General features: G+C 46.8%; 1 protein-coding gene across 1 annotated transcript in view; it reads right to left on the bottom strand.

Annotated features, from left to right (window-relative positions):
- The window catches only part of MYL3 (myosin light chain 3), a 76,226-nt gene that overhangs the window by 3,333 nt on the left and 50,052 nt on the right, over positions 1-22,841 (bottom strand). The window contains exons 4-6 of the mRNA XM_082257297.1: positions 16,168-16,341; positions 9,137-9,214; positions 599-631 (exon numbers count right to left, since the gene is read on the bottom strand). Of these exons, the coding sequence (XP_082113423.1) occupies positions 603-631; positions 9,137-9,214; positions 16,168-16,341 (281 nt within the window). The 3' untranslated portion in view covers positions 599-602. The remainder of the gene's footprint in view (positions 1-598; positions 632-9,136; positions 9,215-16,167; positions 16,342-22,841) is intronic.

Below are 22,841 nucleotides of genomic sequence, written 5' to 3'. Positions count from 1 at the left end.
GGAGAGGGGGCAAAGAAAGGGGAAGGAGAGGAGAGGGGGCAAAGAGAGGGGGAGAATAGGGGAGGGGGAAAAGAGAGGGGGAGGATAGGGGAGGGGACAAAGAGAGGGGATGGATAGGGGAGGGGACAAAGAAAGGGGAAGGAGAGGAGAGGGGACAAAGAGAGAGGAAGGAGAGGGGACAAAGAGAGGGGGAAGGGTGGAGAGGGGACAAAGAAAGGGGAAGGAGAGGAGAGGGGGCAAAGAGAGGGGGAGGATAGGGGAGGGGACAAAGAGAGGGGATGGATAGGGGAGGGGACAAAGAGAGGGGAAAAAGAGAAGAGAGGACAATGAGAAGGGAAAGGGAAAAAGGGGAGGAGGAGAGGAGATTGCAAATATTCACTTCTCTTTAACAAGGAAAAGAGTACTGTTCAGTGTGCATTAATCTTTACCAACCAGCTAGAAATTATTTTCCATTTTTGTGATTATGGTAAATTGACATCATGAAATCTGAATGTACTAAATGATGTTACAGGCAAAGAGTGTATTGCTGTTGGAGTCGGTCAAAAGAAAATGACATTTGCTGGGTGTTCACTATTACAGTCAGCAGCGTTCATCTTACCTGTTTAGCCATCCAGGATGTGCTTCACAAAGGCTGAAAGAAAAGAAGAGAACAATTGTTAGTATTGGAGCCATGACTATCCTCCAAGGAGTAGACTTCCCATTACCTCTGCATTCTTCTCCATATTAGCCTGTTACTGGAAACATGAAGCCGTGCAGTCACATGATTTTCCTCCAGGAGGATAAAATTGTTAAACCATAATGGCTGCCACTTCTCTCCTCTTAACCATAATCCCCTGTGATTGCAGACTAAGCGCCCTAACCTGGCAGAACTCCTCCACCATCTCTTGGGATTAAATCAGCCATCTTGGCTTGGTCTTCCCTCTCAATATTAGTCGGATCTGTTACCAAAACATCACATTTTTGTCTTTCTCCCCAAACGCTGTCCACAGATGACTAACATTTTTCCTCTCGGAGTTCTCAGCTGGACCCTTGGCTTCCATATCAAACAACGTTGTAAACAAGCATTAGAGAGAACACGGCCGATGACAGGAATCTTACAGCAAACCTTCCTGCCAATTTAGCTTGCGAAAATCTCCCAAAAACGTCCAACTTTTTTCAGATGTCGTAACGTGTTTTTAGACTCGACTGCGAGTTTTTTTTTTTTTTTTTCCCTGCAGCTATGAGAATGTTTCCCTTCCCTTAATGACGTTCTCATTTTGGAGCAGAAAAAAAAAAAAAAAAAACATCCAACGACTTGAACAAAAGGAAAATTCGGAACCTGAACTTTGTATTCTGGTAAAAAACAGAAACTGGCGGCCAAGGAAAATATGAGGGAACATTGTTCAACTGGAAGCCGTATATAAAAACAAGTAGCAATTACATCCCCGCCGTGGGAGAGGCCTGGTTCCTTTATAGGCTATTCTACCTCAAACTGGGGGGGCTGGGTAACAGTAGGGGGCACTCAATGTTATGAGAATAAGAAGGATTATAAAGCAGAATTATTGAAATACGTGAAGTTTAGAGAGTTGGTTCCCTTTGGATGATGGATTTATTACTGGCTCAGTGTTCTGCCTCCTCCTAGATGGACAACAATGAGGTGATGAAATATCAGATTTAGTCAGATTAGTTAAATAACCTTTTCCATGGGAAACTTTGTCCAAAACGTAACTATTTTTGGATAAAGAAAGTCAAAAGTAAACACTGAGGCAATCCTCCCATGGAAAGATGAAAAAGCAACTTCCATCTATTTAGCTATATATATCCAATCCATCATATCCATCCTTCCAGTCATTCATCCTGCCATCCATATATCCATCCATAAATTATTTCCATATCCATCAATCTATTGATCCATCCATCCATCCATCAGTCTATTCATTCATCCATCCTTCCATCCATATATCCAGTACATCATCTCCATATTCACATATCCATCAATCTAGCCACCCAACTGTAACGGATCAACCAGCACCCCAACCAGGTATCTCCGTTGACAGATGCTTCTTGTGCTTCCCGAGGGCTCCAAGCACTCCACCAGACACCGTAACCACTTCAGACCCCACAAACCGCCGCAGCTTGGTTAGGGTCTCGCCATCTCCGACTCTGGCTCCAGGTTCCCGTGGGTGAACCTCTCTTTCCCCAGATAGTGCAGCAGAAAAAGCTCTTACAAGAGCTTAGTGATTATCCAAGGGAGTATGGAAGACCATAGCAATCCCTTATAACATATTCCCCCAATAAGAGACAGGACTCTAGATTGAGGGTGAACTAATTCTAGAACAACTTTATTTGAACAAGAAACAGACTTATATACAGTTTTCACCCACAAGGTTACCGCCTAGGTGGACCTTGTTGAAGACTGGACAAGACATTCACAATCCAATAGGAAAAGAGTTTTACACTCTCATACAGTGTACACAAAAATATACAATGTGGGACAATCCCCCCTCCCCTTTAGCATCCAATCCACATACCTATATACATCCCATAATAAGTTTATCTTAAGGCAGTCAGACAGAACAATGTGAGGTCATTAACACTTAACAATGAGACAGGGCAATCCACATTCTCTCCCAATACACAACAAAAGGAAAATCTGTCTGACATTGAAAGATATGTAATATACACAGCATTTAGGAAGAACAGATTTCATGGCAAATGGGAATAAATCTTTATATTGCTATATGGAGATATATGGAGATATTGCCGGCAAATATGACCGTCCCATCTGAAGTAATTCAAACCATTACTTTTATGTCTTTAACTTCCAGTGACGGTGAATACTGTCACATATCTTCCGCCCAAAGGTAGACGAACCAGGCACCAGACCTCCAATCAGTCTGTGCCTGAGTTAGTCGGATAACATGTCCCAAAGAGTCCATCCATCATGGCAGCTTCCTTGATAAAGTTCCACATAGTTTGTAAGTTTGTCTTGGCAGGGCGCATGGAGCTCTCATAGCCGATCAGTCTGTGAAAGTCTGGTTTGGGAAGGCCAAACTGGGCTTCTTGGGCACCCTGTGTCCCTAAGAGACACAGGGTGACTTTGACATAAGAGGAGCTTAGTAGGCTGAGAGAGGAACTTTCCAGCCTCTCTAAGGTAGGCTGTGTTCCACGGGCCCTCCCAATGCAACAAACTACCCATCCATTCTTCCATCCATTAATCCATCCATTAATCCATTGAGCCATCCAATTATCCATCCAACCATTCTTCCATCCATCCAAGCATCCATCCCCATCTCTCCAACCATCCAATCATCCACCCATCCAATCATCCATTCTTCCATCCAGGCCATCATATCCATATCCACATATCTAGTCCATCCAACCACACAGCCATCCATCCAATCATCCATCCATCTTTTCTTTCATCTATCCATCCATCCATGAATCCTTCCATTCATCCATCCAAATCCAGTCCATCATATCAAAATATCCATCCATCCATCCATCCATCCATCCATCCAACCAACTAATCAATCCATCCATCCATATATCCATCCACATTTCCAGTCATTTACCCATCCAACCATTCATCCATAAATCTAATCATCCACCCATCCACTCCTACATCAACAATGAAAACATTCGTAATGACTAGACTGACCATTTAATCAAGTTAAGTGGCTCCAAAACTACGCTGGGCCTCGAGTACTTTCATTCTCCCAACTTACCCCCAGAAGCCTCTCTGTAGTTGTAAAGTATTTGTATACTGCATCTGAACACTTAAGCTGGATACACACTATCCAACTTTTGTGGTTAGATTTCCTTCAGATTTACCTTTTCTATGTAGTGCAAGGGCCTGCCAGATTGCATACAAATTGAAAGTGTTTAGGTTTGACCTCATATTATATGGTTTTGGTAAGTCTAAAGGAAAAAGTCTTCAGAAAATCTTATAGTGTGTATGGCCCTTTAATGTCTTAGGCCCCATACACGTGGGCAATAAATAGAGAGGTTTCACACACATGCCCAAAGTTGCCTGTGACCAAAGAGCAACATGTACTGCTTTCAAACAGTTCACTGCCTGCTTGTTGGCTGCCACTGTGTAGCTAAGAATGACAGACGTTGGAGATAGGAAGAGGGGTTTAACCCCTCCCCACCCCCAAAAATCAATACAAAGCTAGCCAAATACAGTATTTTAGTCCTCAACCTAGAAAAAGAATAACCAGACAGGTTATGGTGAGGTGGGCTAGAAGCAGCCAGAAAGTTTTCACTGAACCAATGGGAAGCCCAATACAGCCTTCTTAAGACAGAAGATATCTGGATATCGAAATTTAAATCCCCAAAATAAGGGCTTTATTTATCATTTAAAGCAACTTTCCCCAAAGCATCCAAACAATTGGTTTCTGCAATGTGCATAAACAAGCATTACTGCTGCCAAGGGATGGGCCTGAATCCCCACTCAAGGGATGGGCTTGAATCAGGCACCTGATAAAAGAGCGCACATGTTTGTTCGGGACTTGGCGCATGCTCAGAAACGCGTCGTGCACCTCAAGCTCCCTGGTGACATTGCCGCATCTCCTCCTTCACCTCCACATCGCAGGCATTGTTCGGGACACCGATGAACACGGGAGATAGCCGGCACCCTTCCTCCTGTGACGGACGGCTGAACTTTGCATTGTCCAATGTGTGGATGGATGGCACCACCTAGAGGAGCGATATCTATCCAATTGATGTTAAAGCTCTTATATCGTGGCTTCCTGTGAGTTGCTGCAGTTGATGTTTTATACATTCAAATAAATGTTGTCTGCACTTAGAGCGCTTTTCTTTGCCCAGTTGAACACCAGTACAGGTACACAGATAGAATTCATGAGTTGGCATTGAGTTCTAGGAGGCTTTATTCAATATAAGCACTTCACAGCAGCATATTAGCCTTGATGGTTTCACGTTGTGGTCATAAGACTCATGACTAAGCACCAAATGCCCCAAGACGTTTTACTTACATCTTGTGAACTTTATCTATGTGCTTAAATTGGTTCCTTTAATAGGAGACTGTGAATATTTACCCCTCCGTCGAGAGTGATAGGGGTCGGAAGAAGGAACTACAGCCCAAGACAGGGGACACAGGCATCCAACCCTCCCATAGTAAAGTAGGGATTGGAGAAAAGAACTACAGCCCACGACAGGGGACACAGGCATCCAACGTTCCCATAGCGAAGTAGGGGTTGGAGGAAGGAACTACAGCCCCCAGTGGGGGACTCAGGCATCCAGCCTCCCATAGTGAGAAAGGGGTTGGAGGAAGGAACTATAGCCCACGGTGGGGGATGTAGGCATTCAAAGCTCCCATAGTGAGGTAGGGGTCAGAGGAAGGTACTACAACACCCAGTGGGGGACACAGGCATTCAGCCTCCCATAGTGAGGTAGGGGTCGGAGGAAGGAACTATAGCCCACGGTGGGGGATGTAGGCATTCAAAGCTCCCATAGTGAGGTAAGGAACTATAGCCCACGGTGGGGGATGCAGGTGTTGAACACTCCCTAAGTGTGGTAGGGGTCGGAGGAAGAAACTACAGCTCATAGTGGGGGACACAGGCGTCCAATCCTCCCGAAGTGAGGTAAGGGTCGGAGGAAGAAACTATAGCCCATGGTGGGGGATGCAGGCATCCAACACTCCCATAGTGAGGTAGGGATTGGAGGAAGGAACTATAGCCAATGGCGGGGGACATAGGCATCCAACACTCTCATAGTGAAGTAGGGGTTGGAGGAAAGAACAACATAACATGACGGGGGACACATGCATCCAACAATCCTGTTACGACACCCCAAAGTATGAAAGGGGTTACAGTCGTCTAGGATAATCCACTCCCGAACACCCGGACAGCTATCGACCACTCCAATCCGCCATACATGAAGCACATCAATAATTCCCCCCCAAGTACGAGACAAGGCTCTGTAGTGAGGTTCGATCAAGAGTAACTCTCTTCTCTTTTATTGCAAGAAACACACACTTATATATACTTTGAGAATACCACATGAACAATGACTGTGTAATTATAGCCAGGTGAGCTCATTAACATGCTTATCAATAGTCTCAGACTCTATTAACATACTGTCCTATTTTAGACAAAAGCACTGAGTTAATCAGTAGACATTCTTTAGGAGGGGGCTGCTGGAAACAATCCCCCCCCCCTCTCTCTGCAGCTAAAACTAGTTTTGACAGCGAGGCTCCATTACACACATGGGGACTCAAATGCAGTATTATGCTTTAAAATATATAAAGTTACTTTTTATACATTAAACATAGACATGTTACATATCCCCAGATAGCTCAGGTCTGAGTGCACATTATTAGGTGAATGGCACTCAGACCCCACGAATACAGTTTAATCGCCATGGAGTCAAAGTCTTTTAAAGTCTGGTCCATAGTCCAAAGGCAGCAGGCGGGCAACCAGGCTCCTCCAATGCAATGGGGCGAGATTGGTCTCGTCACAAATCCCATAGTAAAGTAGGGATTGCAGCAAAGAACTAGAGCCCACAACTGGGGACACAGGCATCCAGCCCTCACATAGTGAGGTAGGGGTTGGAAGAAGGAACTACGGCCAAGAGCAGGGACGTAGACATCCAACACTCCTATAGTGAGGTAGAGGGTGGAGGAAAGAACTACAGCCCACGGCGGGGTACGCAGGCATCCAACACTCCCATAGTAAGGTAGGGGTCAGAGGAAGGAACTACAACCCGTGTCGAGGACGCAGGCATCCAATCCTCCCATAGTGAGGTAGATGTTGGAGGAAGGAACTACAACCCATAGCGGAGGACACAGGCATCCAATATTGCCATAGTGGGGTAAGAGTTAGAGGAAGGAACTACAGCTCACAGAGGGGGATGCAGGCATCCAACACTCCAATAGTAAGGTAGGGATCGGAGGAAAGAACTACAGCCTATGGCGAGGAACACAGGCATCCAACCCTCCCATAGTGAATTAGAGGTCAGAGGAAGAAACTACAACCCATGGCAGGGGACACACAGGCATCCAACCCTCCTATAGTGAAGTAAGGGTTAGAGGAAAGAACTACAGCCCATAACAGAGTACACAGGCATCCAACCCTCCCATAGTGAGGTAGAGGTTAAAGGAAGGAACTACAGCCAAGAGCGGGGGGTGCAGGTATCTAAAACTCCCATAATAAGGTAGGTATCAGAGGAAGGACCTACAACCTGCAATAGGGGACACAGGCATCCAACATAGTGAGGTAGGGGTCTGAGGAAGGAACTACAGACCACAGTGGGGGACACAGGCATCCAACCCTCCTATAGTAAGGTAGGGGTTGGAGGAAGTAACCACAGCCCATAGCAGGGGACGCAGGCATCCAATGCTCCCATAGTGTGGCGGGACGGGGAAGGGGGGGGGGGCGCTGGCATCCAACACTCACAGAAGCGTTGAGTGTTAACAATTTTTCGGAGGCTGTGTGGAAGTCAGAGAAGTTTAGACTTGTTGCCACCCACTGGAGGTTATTCACCATCCCCTATCACGGAGACCTGTTGATAGATTTTCTTGGTGGAAGCAAATTACTTTCTTTAAAGGGTAACTCCACTTTCGTGGGGAAAAAAATAATATAGCGTATTATGCATGCAGCCGCTGTAATTTTCTGAAAATGCAATATGGCCGCCTGGAGCTGTTCTGTACACAGAATGTATACGGACCACACCCCCAGAAACATAATTTCCTGCTTGTGTGATTGGCTTACCAATTTTCCCAGAAGTTTGCACTAAGATACAAGTCAGATTTCTGGCATCCCTTGCAACAAAAACGTCATTTTTGGTGAGATACTCCTAATAGGAACACGACCAAAGGGATGCAGACCCAGCAGATTTTTTTATTAGTGCTCTGCAGCTGCACAGCTGATTGATAATTATGAAATCACTCCCATTAGACACACTTAGCATAGGGGCACCGAATAATAAACAGTGATTTCTTCAGAATAACAAAGAGTAGGAATCTGCAACAAAGGTTGTTTTAATCCTCGCTTGCTATGTCACCCAGTGGCACCGCTCCCTTCCGACATCACATGCCCAGCATGCAACAGTTTGTAACTTCAGAAAGGTTCGGTGCCACCAGGTGATGTAGCCAGGTGGCCCGCGCCCCTTGCCTATATAAGAAATGTCAAAGCGCAGAGCGAGCCTATGACGGGAGGCCACCCAGGAGGTGAGAGCGTTTTTCTCTTTTTTTTATTTTTCGGGTCTCGCTGGCAGAGTGATTGATAATAGATTTACATTGAGGGACCCTTTTTTAATAAAGGATTTGTCAAAAACTGTCTCTTGTGTTTATTAATTTTTGACACGTTTTTGGTGAATGGGTACAGGTACTATGTACCCGATACCAATTCACATGGGGGGGGGGGCTGGATCTGGGGTCCCCCTTGTTAAAAGCCTGCAGACTCTGAAAACCACAGCCCAGGGTTGTCGGGAAGAGGCCTTTGTACCCATCAACATGGGGACAAGGTGCTTTGTGGTGGCCCAAAGTAACCCCCCCATGATGAGGGCATGTAGCCTGGTATGGTTCAGGAGGGAAGGGGCGCTTGCTTGTCTCCCCCCCCCTTTCCTGACCTGCCAGGCTGCATGCCCGGATAAGGGTCTGGTCTGGATTTGGGGGAGGGGACCCATGCCATTTTATTTATTTTTTTTAAGTTTGGCGTGGGGTTTCCCTCCAAATCTATATCAGACCCAAAGGAGGGGCCCACAGTTTTTTTCTTTACTTTATTTTTTTTACCGCCACTTTATTATTGTTCAGCTGTCAACAAGGAAACGCATTGACAGCTGATGACTCAGCGGTTGTTAAGGATGCTGCGGAAAGCTTCCTGGCTCTGCTCCTTAACAACTGGCTTACACTGCGCCCTGATTGAGCAAAGCTTTGCCCAATCAGGGCGCAGAATGCACTGTGCAGTGCTCAGTGCATTGCAGGGTTTCAGGGTGAACACTCTGTGAACACCCTGCAAATTTGGGTGTTTGGCGAATGGCGGAACAGGCAACTGCTCAGCCTGAACTCATTCTCGGGCCGAATCGTTTGCCCATCCCAAACATGAACAATGCACATTCCTTTTAACTAAAGCAAAGAGGACTGTAGCCACCTATTACTACAATTATCTTTACCATTATGTAATCTTCTAATTACCTTCATAGTTAATCAAGCCATTGGCGTCTTCCTGGCCAGACATCAGCCTGTCCACTTCTTCTTCTGTCAGTTTTTCACCTAAGTGACAGACACATCATGACAAATGAACAATCAATACTGGCAAGCTTCTAGACATAAAAGTGACCATAAAATATATAATGCTGGTAATAAATGTGGCATCTTACCTTGAAAAAGTCAACTGAAGTCAATAGAAGGAAATGAGGACCACAAAGGGTTTCTACTAAAAAGCAATGCAGGTGTCCCTTAAAACTGAGGTTCCTCCATTCTACTTTCATTAACACACTAACTCCCTATGCAATGCCGGCAGATCATGGCTGGTGGGAGGGGGCAGTAGGGGACTGTACATAACTTCCTGAAAACTTCACAGCTCCCTGCCTCAGTACTCCTCTCCAGGGCCTTCAGTCCGGTTGCAAGTGGTGGGCTGGCTCTTGGAAGGAGGATGTCAGTCTGGAGGAGTGGGCGTTCTGTATTTGCATGCAGACTGCCCTAGGTAATGCCCACATGTGATGCTGAGCCTTCATGATTGAGAAAACTGAAATAGAATAAATGTAAGGGGTGGGCCAGGGACAGTTAGGCTGGTGAGGAAATGGGTGCTCAACCTGTGGCCCTCCAGTTGTTGCAGGTCTACAAGTCCCATGGGGCATTGCAAGGCTGATAGTTACAAGCATGACTGCCAAAGGCTAAGGCATGATAGGAACTTGTAGTTCTGCAACAGCTGGGGGACCACAGGTTGAGCACCGATGGATAATATTGGACATCCTCCGGCCAGGGAATGAGGTGGGGCTCTATCTGACTTGCTGCAGCTTCTATACACATTATGAGAAGCTCACAGTGTGCAGTGAAATCAGAGAAAGCCATTTCAGTCCAGGAGAGGAGCCGGTACATCTGTGCAAGACTGAAAGGAAGGCTGGAGGCAGAGGCGTAACTAGAACCTTCAGGGCACCATGGAACCATAAAGGGCCCCCCCCCCAAACCCCTGGCCGGTGTCCTTCCCTTCAAGCCTGGGGCTCTTCCCACTGATCAGGGCCTTTTACTCTCATTGCGGGGCCCTTTATTACGGTCCTGCAGCGGGACCCTTTCACAAGTTCTGCAGTGGGCCCCCTTCCTGCCATCTTGGGGCCTCCCCACGGTGGTGGAATGCCAGGGCCCGGTTGCAAGTGTGACCTTTGCGATCCTGGAAGTTCACCCACTGGTGTCAGTAGTTTTTATTTTTTGGTATTTTAATTGTATTATTTTTTATCATTTTATTTTATTTTTTTACAATGTCACTGACTATGACTCTGTCCATTCAGAAAAGGAAGGAGTGGGTAAATTACATATTTACCGACCCCTTCCTGGTTCTCTATTGTGACACATCCCCTGCAGCAGCCGGCAGGAGAGGAAAGGGAGCACAGTAGGGGGGAGGGGGAGACCAGGGGAGCACACAGGGGCCCAGAGACAGCAGAACACAAGTGAACTGGATAGGGGCAGTGGCGGGGGCAGCATACAGAGGAACCAATCTCCTCCATTTTCCTCCTGTAGCTACAGGAGGAAAAAGGAGGACAGTGATTTCTCTACATGCTGCCCCTGCCGCCCCTCCTATCCAGGTGTACAGGGGAGCCGCACAGGCCCCCTGGAGCATGGGGCCCGGTTGCAATTGCAACCCCTGTAGTTACGCCCCTGGCTGGAGGTCAGATTTAAAATATATTGAAAGTCAAAACTTTTTTCAGTTTTGGATGGAATAGAAAATTCCAACTGTCTCAGTCCTGCTGTGAAATTTCCCATCCCTTTGTGTCTTTCTGACAGCCAGGGCAATTAAAGAGGCCGAATTTCCAAAAGGGGGACAAACACAGGAATAAAAACTGGGGAAAAGGGGATGCCCCCTAGCAAGACATTCTCAGCCAAGCCGCGTGCTCAGGTTTAAGGGTCTCCATTAAAATCCATTCCAGACCTAAAGATAGATTTCCTGGAGGCTTCATTCATTTTTTTTGCACGAGGTACCCCCTTACAAAATCCAAACTAGTCTCAAAGGGCCTGGTATGTATTTTTTTTTTCGGGGGGGGGGGGGGGGTTGGACTCTATGCAATCTTTTTTTTTTGCACTAGGATGTTCTACAACAAAACAAAATTTACAAAGAGAAAAGTGGTACAGTTTAAAAAGCCGGCCAATCACATTCATTGCCAGTTTCTTTTTTAAACAGAAGACAAACCCCTTAAAAATACATAGCATACCCTTGGAGGGGTCTTTGTGCTGTTTTTTATTATTTTGCAAAGGTATGTTCCCAAGAGCTGTACCCACCCACTATGTGTCCAAATCCCATATTTTTGTTGACACCCCCTTACCTATTGGTCTAGAAAATGGGCATTTTTAATTCAAGAGATTCAGCTGCCTTTGATTTCAATGGGGTTCGAGTTTAGCATGCGTCAACCTTGCTTGAACCAAACCAAAGGCTTTTCAGTTCATCACTATTCACAACCACCAATCAGATTCCATCCTGTCCTGTCAGAACTAAGATGTTCTTCACAACTAGGGATGATCAAACTTTTGAAAAGTTTGGTTCAGCCAGAACACCCGAATTTCCCGAAAGTTCGGTTCGGATTCCAGAACCCCATTGAAATCAATGGGACCCGAACTTCTGGAATCAAAAAACACCATTTTGAAGCCCTAAAACCCAATAAATGCCCCTAAAAAGTGCCTAGGGTTCTGGGTCATGGCCCAGGGACTATGAATCACACAAAAAAAGTTCTTAAAAATTGTCGTTTTTGATAGAGAGCCAATTATTGAAAAAATTATTGAAAAAAAAAATGAGATTTCTTTGGATTTAGTGTCTGGGGGTCTAAAAAGTGTACCTGTGAAGTTTCAGTTCTGTAGCATGTCCAGAACCAGAAAAAAAAAAACAATTATTTTTCTTAGAATTTCAGTAGTGCAGGGATGGTGTTACCCTCCTTTCACACCTGGGCGTTTTTGTTTCAGGCGTTTATTGGGCGTTTTTTGGGCGTCTTTGGAGGCAGGTATGACATCTGAACTTCTGTATAGGGGTATATAAATATATACTGTATATATATATATATATATTTGTGTGTGTATATATATATATATATGTATATATGTATACCCCTAACCCAGAATCTGCATAGTGGGGTCACCCTGACATAGTAGAGTCAGTTCATCCTAAACTACACTACGGTCACCCTGACATGGAAGAGTTCGGTCACCCTGGCATAGCAGAGTCAGTTCACCCTAAACTACACTACGGTCACCCTGACACTTAAAACTTTCCCTACAAAAACTAGATTTTTGAATCTAACTATAGTGGTATATAGTACCCTAACTACACTGCATATCCCTTTCCTCACACTAATAATTGCAAAATGACACTGGAGCAACACAAATGCTTCAACTCTCTTCCACAGCCCCTGTATTACAGTGCTAGAGTTTTGGCGGGGCTATCTTATATACTGGGGGGCGTATGGGGGGCATACTCACTCCTCATTGGTCTCTGGACCCCGTAGTCACTCCAATCACATTTTACTGATGTTTCTGGGCCAATCACGGGCTTTTAAAGCCCAGTTCCTGTCCCATCGCATTTTGGGCGGCTCTGGTGGCCGAATTCCGAACTTTTACCGCAAAAAACACCCAATGTTCGGGTCGAACCGATGGTCGGCCCGAACCGTGCGATCATTCCTATTCACAACCACCCATCAGATTCTATCCCATGGAAGTTTGAATGTGACTGAAGCAGAGGGGAACGTAACACAGCATTTCCATCAAAGTGTATCTACAAGCCATAGCCGAAAGTTTTGAGAATGACACAAATATAAATTTTTACAAAGTCTGCTGCTTCAGTGTTTTTAGATCTTTTTGTCAGATGTTACTATGGTATACTGAAGTAAAATTATAAGCATTTCATAAGTGTCAAAGGCTTTTATTGACAATTACATTAACCATGTACCATGAAAGTCCTTAGCGCCTCAACTCAACTTCTCGACAATTACATTAAGTTTATGCAAAGAGTCCATATTTGCAGTTGACACTTCTTTTTCAAGACCTCTGCAATTCTCCCTGGCATGCTGTCAATCCACTTCTGGGCCACATCCTGACTGATGGACATCCCCCCCCCCATTCTGGCATAATCAATGCTTGGAGTTTGTCAGAATTTGTAGGGTTTTTTTGTTCACCTGCCTCTTGAGGATTGACCACAAGTTCTCAATGGGATATGGGTCTGGGGAATTTCCTGGCCATAGACTCAAATGTTTCCCAAGCCGCTTAGTTATCACTTTTGCCTTATGGCAAGGTGCTCCATCATGCGGGAAAAGGCATTGTTCTTCATCAAACTGTTCTTGGATAGTTGGGAGAAGTTGCTCTCGGAGGATGTTTTTGTACCATTCTTTATTCATTGCTTTGTTCTTAGGCGAAATTGTGAGTGAGCCCACTCCCTTGGCTGAGAACAGGGGCTGACTGGCAACTTTAAGCCCAGGGGGCAAGTACAAACCAGAGGCCCATGGTGCAGCGACTCTGCCCCCTCCCACTCTCCCGCTTCCCGTCCTCCTCCTGACCCCCATTCCAGGCTGAAGTCCTGCTTCAGGTACTCTCTATTCACCGGCTGAATCCAGGTTCCCAACCTGGCCAGCAGGGGGTGGTTGGGGGGGGGGCTGGGACAGCTTGGTTGGGGCTGGCCAGGGGAGGAGAGTCTCAAGTGGGGCATGGAACCGGCCTCTGCTCAGACACAGTTTACACCACCCATGCTGGGGAGGGAGGCCTGCGCTCTGTCCTTGTCTTCATCCCGCACTCAGTAGGTCAATGGCAGAGACTTTTTGCTTCTCTTCACCAGGGATCCTTTAGCCATGTCTGTGGCAGAAGTGGTGCAGCCTTTTTACAGGACATGAGAGCAGCCAAGAGGGCAATTGCCCCCCTGCCCCCTGGCCCAGTCCTCCCCTGGCTGAGAAGCAGCCCAACACATGAATGGTCTCAAGATGCATGACACAGGACTAATGGTAGCGCCTTTTCTTTCCGGCCAAGGTTTTTTTCCGAATTCCCCAAACAATCGGAAAGGGGATTCATCAGAGAAAATGACTTTCCCTCAGTCATCAGCAATCCAATCCCTGTACCTTTTGCAGAATATCAGTCTGTCCCTGATGTTTTTCCTGGAGAGAAGTGGCTCCTTTGCCGCCATTTTTGACACCAGGCCATCCTCCAAAAGTCTTTGCCTTACTGTGTGTGTGTGGATGCCCTTACACCTGCCTGCTGCCATTCCTGAGCAAGCCCTGCACTGGTGGTACCCCGATCCTGCAGCTAAATATACTGTAGGAGACAGTCCTGGGACTTGCTGGACTTTCTAGAGTGTCCTGAAGCCTTCAAATGCAGTTCATTTTCATGGCAAAGAGGGACTTTCCAATTAATTGCAATTCATTTGATCACCCTTCATAACATTCTGGAGTATATGCAAATTGCCATCATAAAAACTGAGGCAGCAGACTTTATGAAAATTAATATTTGTGTCATTCTCAAAACTTTTGGCCACGGCTGTACAGCCCAAATGTTTTTTCTTAGTTTTGTATAATGTAATGAGGTGCCAGGTTTTCATTGCTGCCTGTGACCCCCCTGGGGAGCTTCACCCTCTCTTTTTGTCCTGCTGTGACCAAGACAGAAAGTGATGGGGATCCAAAACTTTACAGTTGTCACCAGAACAGTGGGTACCAATGGGGGCGCTTGTTCTGATGGCAGCTTTGAAAAAGGTAAGTCTCCTGTCGAAAGTGAGTAGAACATAACAGGAACTGATGGGAAATCTACCCAAAACAACACATGCAGCAAGAAAAACCAAATAATGGATCTGACCATTTCCCACAATATGTAAAACTTTCTAAAAGTGTTGATCTTCTTTACCAGCCCATCTCATGATTGAACTGGCAGCCTGCCTCATAGGGAGCTCATCCTGATGGTCCAAGCACAAACGTCACAGCCCAGTTCATTCTGCGGTCTCTCTGCTCTCTCACACCCTTCAGTTGCCTCCCAAGCGTCTGGCCCATATAAACGTCCAAGCTACTCTCCTTCGCTCAGATGGTGAACTGAGAGGTGTAAGGTATAAGGATTCTTCCACAGCACCAGTGGCCTTGCTGCCCCCTCAAGACAATGGGTATCCTTATGGACTGCAAAACTACAACGAGGGAAGGGCACACCGACCTAGTACATTTTCACAATGAATTTTATTGGAGAATAAAAACAACAATTGTTCTACTCACAAACACATAGACCAGGGGTGTAAAACTCAATTCAATTGTGGGCCGCATCAGCGTTATGATTGCCCTCAAAAGGGCCGGTTGTATCTGTAAGACTAGATGTCAAGAGCATCCTTTACCCTTAGATAAGATGTCAAGAGCCTCTCCCCATCAGAAGTTGAGTCCCTCACCCTCCCTTACATCACCCCTTATCTTATGCTGCTGCTGGGAAGAAGCTGTAGGCATTGCTGGAAAGCAAAAAGTATAGGGTCTAGAGAAGGACCAGAGCAGCTGCATGAGAGGTGGGAGGGCCACATGAAAGGGCTTGGAGGGCTGAATTCGGCCCGTGGGCCTTGTGTTTGACACATGTGACATAGACTGTGTACACATATCATAGCAACTGAGACTAATCGCCTTGAGGTCTGCTGTAGTCCACCAAAAGTGTGGGAAGACCAGGGGGTGTCCATAATGGCTGACATGTTTCAAAGGCGAACCCTCTTCATCAGAGCGGATTCCCTACTTAGGCTCTGATGATTGTAAAAATGTTTGTAAAATTGTGGCTCACTTTAACTTCAATGGGGTTTGGGTTAAAGTCCAAACTTGTAAGCTGTTTGATGCACCACCTGCAAACCGAACCCAGGTATGTTTGGTTCAGCCTAGGCAAAGTCACTGATTGGAGCTGAAGTACGGCTTTTTAATGGTAAAAGTTTGATCTTTTCTGAAAATTGTGACTGTATATTGTCGTATGTCAGGGATGTATTCATAAAGACTTGTAAAGTTATTGAAAAGTCAAATTTAAAAAATTTGCCTCCCTACCTAAAGTTGCCAGGACGTGCCGAATCTCAGCGCCCATGACGGTGCCGTTGCCTTCTTTGTCAAAAACACGCAGTCCTTCTACAAAGTCCTCATACGTTCCCTTCTCTTTAGACCTGGAGATGTGCTGCAGCATGGGCAGGAAGGTATCAAAGTCCATCAGTTTGGTGTGCAGTTCTGTGAAATACAGAAAATATCATTATTTCTCGTATTTATGTCTGCTGTGTTCCTTTGTTTTTAGTTCAATTTTTTTTTTTGGGTGACAAGTGGATGGAGATCAACATAAGCAAAATACTCAAACCTCCCAGTATGCATTGCTTTCTTGCTGCAGATGCTGTGATCTACACTGTAGCTACATTTTTTGGTCTGTGTATGCCACAATGTCACAAACAATTCCTTTTAAAGGAAACCTATCATAACGGTACCCACTGGCCACCATCTAAATCAGGGGTGGGGAACCTTTTTTCTGCCAAGGGCCATTTGGGTATTTATAAAATCCTTTGGGGGCCGTACAAAATTATCAACTTAAAAATGTGCCTGTTATATTTGGTCAAACATTTATTTAACTCACACCTAATGTGATGTCTGCAACTGCTTCCCTTTGGTGAGGTGTGTGATGTTAGCTGGTATTGATGAGGTTGCTATTCACAACTGGCTTTCCAGGTTTGCGTTGGTCAGTCTGGAGCGCAGTCGAGCCTTTGTGGTGGTAAGTTTTGAAAAAAAACTGCTGATGGGTACTGCTGGTTGGTACTGCTGGTGGGTACAGCTGGCTGGTACTGCTAGCTGGTACTGCTGGGCTTGTACTGTGGTGTGGGTACTGCTGGCTGGTACTGCTGTGGGTACTGCTAACTGGTACTGCTGGCTCAGGCTATTACTGTTGTGGGTACTGCTGACTCAGGCTGGTACTTTGCTGTAGGTACTGCTGGCTGGTACTGCTGTGGGTACTGCTGGCTGGTACTGCTGGCTCAGGCTGGTACTACTGGCTAGTACTGCTGGCTCAGGCTGGTACTGCTGTGGGTACTGCTGGCTGGTTTTGTTGTGGGTACGGCTGAGAGACACAGACTCAGCTGCACGGGGGGCCGGACCAGATGACTTAGTGGGCCGCATACGGCCCCCGGCCATAGGTTCCCCACCCCTGATCTAAATTATAATAGTTGCCTGGTTAATCCAATACATTCTGAGACATTGACTCAAAACATTTTTGCAGCTTAAGAGTTCCTCCTTCACTTGCCTCCAGCTCGTTTTGAATCAATGACTGAGAAATTGTTGAAGCTGCAGGATTACATTGACAGACAGGCAGCAAACTGCCTACATACAATATGGCTGCCTATAGGTTAGTTGAATAAAGGCCAGCTCCATTCTAACCCCCCAAGGTCCTCTTCCTCTTTTTATGTAGTATTTTATGTTTTTTTTTATGATCTTTTTCTGATGTGTTCCTGTTGGTCACATGGCATGAAGTGTCATCTTCCTCCTTGGTGTTCTCCTGGTAGTGGACGGTCCTGGATGATGCACAGAGTGGGACTGACACAATGACATCAACACAGCGTGACACTCATGTAGGCAGGTGCAGCTAGCTGGTCTGCCACTAGGTGGCTCTGTGCTAGAATGGTGTCTGGTTACAGCAAACAGTGTCATCAGGGGCTAGGCCCCTTTCAATAAGAGCTCTCTGAGATTTCAGAGGCTAAGCAGGGTTTAGACTTGATTAGTACTTGGATGGGAGACCACTTGGGAATACCAGGTGCTGTGGGCTTAAAAATAAATAAATAAATAAATAGAGCCCTCTTGCAGTGATGTCATGTATGAGTCAGTTCCCACATATGAGCTAGGTTGGTAGGAGCCCTATGACAGTTGGGGCATGGCAGCCAAACACCCCTAGCAATACAGATGTAACCAGCACATGGAGGCTCTGGACAGAGCTGGAGGCTTGGAAAGAGTAGACCTGCACCCAGAAGAACCAGTTGTAGACTTCCTGATCCTTATGGAGGTGATGGTTAGGGCGGGTTGCAAAAGGCCTTTCAGGCCAGGCCAAGAATTCTCTGAGTAAGCCTATTCCCCTAGAGCAGGGGTGTCAAACTCAACTTAATTGAGGGCCGCATCAGCATTATGATTGCCCTCAAAGTGCCGGTTGCATCTGTAATACTAGATGTCCAGAGTATCCCAAACACCTTACCTTAGATGTTAAGAGTCCACCCCCACCCTCCCTTACATCAAAGTGCACCCCCTTACCTTGTGTTGCTGCTGGGAAGAAGTTGGTGGCAGAGCTGGGCAGCAGAAAGTGCAGCATCTGCAGGAAGCCCAAAGGAGGGCTGGAGCTCTACTGCAGCTCCAGAAGAGGTGTGAGGGCCACATGAAATGGACTGGAGGGCCAGATTTGGCCCGCGGGCCTTGTGTTTGACACATGTGCCCTAGAGGGTCCCAGGAGAGGTGTACCCATGGAGGGGGTGCCTACAGAGATCTCAGTCCTGTGATTACTAATGACCCCGGTTGGAAGGAGAGACTGTTCGAGGGAGATGGCTGCTTAAAGTGCTGCATATGTTTTCACATTTGACTGCTGTGGACTGTTCATTAAATATGATTGACAATGTATTGTCAAGTGACTCTGGCATGTACGTCAATTAGTTGTTACTGTTATGCCATTTGCTGAGTTCTATCAGTAAACAACAGCAACCCTATTCATGTGTGGACATTCCTTCCTTGGGATATAAAGGTCAACGCCATGAATGTCATGGAAAGGTCTTTGGCATGGAGTGGGGCACAATAGGGCAGAGGGTTCAGCCTCAGCAGGAGGGATAGACAGGAACAGTAACTTGTGCTCTTGGCACGATTATTAGCCAATAGCAAAGCCCCTCTTACACCCCTGATCAGCAAGATGTAGTACTTTTCGAAGAGGAGAGAGAGCGCTCCATATGTATGAACTTGCGGGGTAACCAGATGAAGACATTGGGGAAAGATGGAGAAACCTTGCCACCTATGGATTCCTGTGGATTTGTTTAGTATGGCTGTGGGTCCTAAGGAGAAGCACCCTATGTGTGAAGAAAGAACACCCTAAGTGTGAGATAGGACCTGTCTGAAGAGCCTGGAAACACCTGGGAAGATGGCTGCAACGGTTTTGTGACTATTGCCAGTGTTCTGCACTAAAGAGTCTTCTAACAGGAAGTCATATAAGCAGTGCTGTATTTTGGCCTAGGCAAACAAGGCCCAGGCCTAGGGCGGCACTTTGCAGGGGGGCAGCAAAAAAGCCACCCCCCCTCCACCTGAGACTCCATTGGCCACTGGTTGCTAGAGCCGCCTCTCTCACCCCCCTCTCACTCACCCCCTCTCTCTAATCCCCCTCTCTCTCTCTCACCACCTCCTCTCTCTCCCACTCCCTCTCTCTTTCTCTCTCATCCCCCTCTCTCTCACTCCTCCCTCTCTCATCCCCCCTCTCTCCACCCCCTCTCTCTCATCTCCCCTCTCTCATCTCCCCTCTATCACTATTTGATCCACCCTTCTATCTCTCACCCACCTCCTCTCACCCCCCCCCCCCCTCTCGTGAGATCTCAGGGGTTCATGATGGGACTTGTAGTCCTTCAATTTTGGAGGGAGTCACATCCATTAAAAAAGGAGTGGGGCAAATTTATATAGGTGTGGGTGGGGTGGGGGGGGTCGCCCAATTTTAGTCTTGCCTAGGGCAGCACAAAACCAAAATACACCACTGCATATAAGGGAGGTATGATGTTTTTCACCAGAGACCAGAAAGTCATGATAATGACTGTTGTGATGTGAAGAAAACATGTCATGGTGCCAGTGTGATTATCTGAACGGTTTGCAATAAAGCATTGAAAATGCTTTTGGGCTGGACATTCTTTATTCTGTGTAACATGCCTATGTGAGTAGGTGGGCCTCAGACCAGGAGAAGTGTGACACAATATGGTGAAGTATCTCCAAAATCACAGGTAGATACTTATCTCATCCAAGAAGAAGTGTAGTGGGTCCCGAATCAGCTTGGCAGGAATAGCAGCCCAATATGGTACCCTTACACTTACTTTGCACCACTACACTGTCAGTGTAGGGCGCCTTCTCAGGGGGTGGAGCCATGATCTCTGCATAGCAAAGAGTTGAAGAGACCTTCTAGAAGGGTCCTTGCCCTAAGCTGGCCATAGAGAATTTGTTCTTTTATGGTTAGCCAGCCAGCTGATCAAGAAAAAAATAAATTGAATGGGTTCTCCCACCCACACTACCGAGGTGGATAAACGAATCCTCTGCCTTGTATTTTGACAGCAGGACTCCTCTGCTGTAGAAACACTGATCGGTGCTGCAGCCAATTGGTTGCGTGCACAGATCGAATACAAATTTTCCAACAGTCCTGTTCAAGGATCACTAGGTTGACGCCTCTCAAAGGGGAACGCCCATAGATGGATCAAAATTTGGCCAGTCCCTGCTGAATTGGCCAAATTTTGATCCATCTATAGCCAGCTTTACAAGGTTTGCCTGAAAAGGATGTAATTCCAAAGGACCCTTTGCCTCCCAGGCTTTGCCTGAAGGGGACGTAAATCAAAAGAGTTCTTTGCCTCTGAGGCTTTGCCTAGAGAGGATGTGAGTCCAGGGGTCCTTCCCTCCTGGGATGCTGCTTGGGAAGGGTGTAGCTCCTGTGAGGTTCAGTCTTTGACCACATGCTCTTGGTCTTGAGAAGGTAGCCAGAAGAAGGGATGTATGTTCTCGTAGCTGCCCATCTGGGCCTAGCCTGTTCTAAGCTGGCCTGTGACAGGCTGAAGAAATTGAAACTTAGCCAACCATCTGGGCCACCAGAATCTACACTAGCCTGTGGCAGAGGCTGAAGTAACTGAAAGGTAGCAAATATCTGGGTTTACAGAATCTATACTAGCCTGTGGCAGAGGCTGGGGTAGCCACCCGTATGGGCCTATAGCATCTGCACTAGCCTGTGGCAGAGGTTGAAGAAACTATAAGGTAGCCACCAGTATGGGCCTATAGATTCTGCAATAGTCTGTGGCAGAGGCTGAAGAAACTATAAGGTAACCACACATCGGGGCCTATAAAACCTGCACTAGCCTGTGGCAGAGGCTGAAGAAACTATAAGGTAGCCAGCCATCTGGGCTTACAGAATCTACACTAGCCTGTGGCAGAGGCTTAAGAAACTATAAGGTAGCCACCCATCTGGGTTTACCGAATCTGCACTAGCCTGTGGCAGAGGCTGAAGAAACTATAGGGAACCACACATCTGGGCCTATAGAATCTGCACTAGCCTGTGGCAGAGACTGAAGAAACTATAAGGTAGCCACCCATTTGGGCCTACAGAATCTACACTAGCCCATGGCAGAGGCTGAAGATACTATAAAGTAGCCACCCATTTGGGCCTACAGAATCTGCACTAGCCTGTGGCAGAGGCTGAAGAAACTATAAGGTAGCCCCTCATTTGGGCCTACAGAATCTACACTAGCCCATGGCAGAGGCTGAAGAAACTATAGGGAACCACACATCTAGGCCTATAGAATCTGCACTAGCCTGTTGCAGAGGCTGAAGAAACTATAAGGTAGCCACCCATCTGGGCCTACAGAATCTGCACAATGGCAGAGGCTGAAGAAACTATAAGGTAGCCACCCACCTGGGCTTACGGAATCTGCACTAGCCTGTGGCAGAGGCTGAAGATACTATAAAGTAGCCACCCATTTGAGCCTACAGAATCTGCACTAGCCTGTGGCAGAGGCTGAAGAAACTATAAGGTAGCCCCCCATCTGGGTTTAGAGAATCTACACTAGCCTGTGGCAGAGGCTGAAGAAACTATAAGGTAGCCACCCATTTGAGCCTACAGAATCTACACTAGCCTGTGGCAGAGGCTGAAGAAACTATAAGGTAGCCACACATCTGGGTTTACAGAATCTGCACTAGCCTGTGGCAGAGGCTGAAGAAACTATAGGGAACCGCACATCTGGGCCTATAGAATCTGCACTAGCCTGTGGCAGAGGTTAAAGAGACTACACCTGTGGCAGAAGCCTAGAAAGTCCTACTGCTGACCTGAGGAAGAGAACAAAAGATAGTTGAAGACAGAAACCCATCCGGACCTGAAAATGTTTGTGAGAGGTCTACTGAGTGGAGGGAATTTTTGCCTCTGTTGTAGACAGGGGCTGACTGGCAACTTTCGGCCCAGGGGGCAAGTACAATCCAGAGGCCACTGGTGCAGTGACTCGGCCCCCCTCCCACTCTCCCTCTTCCTGGCCTCCTTCTGACCACCATTCCAGGCTGAAGCTTTGCTCCAGGTACTCTCTACTCCCAAGACGAATCCGGTTTCCCGACCTGGTCAGCACGGGGTAGTTGGAGGGAGCTAGGACAGCTCAATCGGGGCTGCCTAGGGGAGGAGAGTCTCCAGTGGGGCATAGAACCGGCCTCTGCTCAGACACAGTTTACACCATTGATGCTGTGGGGGGGGCTGTGCTCTGTCCTGGTCTTCATCCCGCACTCAGTTGGTCAGCGGCAGGGACTTTTTACTTCTCTTTACCTGGAATCATTTAGGCATGTCTGTGGCAGAAGCGGTGCAGCCTTTTAACGGAGAATAAGAGTGGCCCAGGGGGCAATTTCCCCTGGTTGTAGAGTATCCTGTACCAGGGGGCCCAGTCCTCCCCTGGTTGTAGAGTATCTTGTACCTCTAACCCTTTCCCAAGACAACTGAGCCAATAAATTGT

This window comes from Pelophylax lessonae, assembly GCF_965119305.1.
Source record: "Pelophylax lessonae genome assembly, chromosome: 5".
Taxonomy (NCBI): domain Eukaryota; kingdom Metazoa; phylum Chordata; class Amphibia; order Anura; family Ranidae; genus Pelophylax; species Pelophylax lessonae.
The sequence above is the reverse complement of the archived record's forward strand: the minus strand, read 5'-3'. Positions and strand labels throughout refer to the sequence as shown.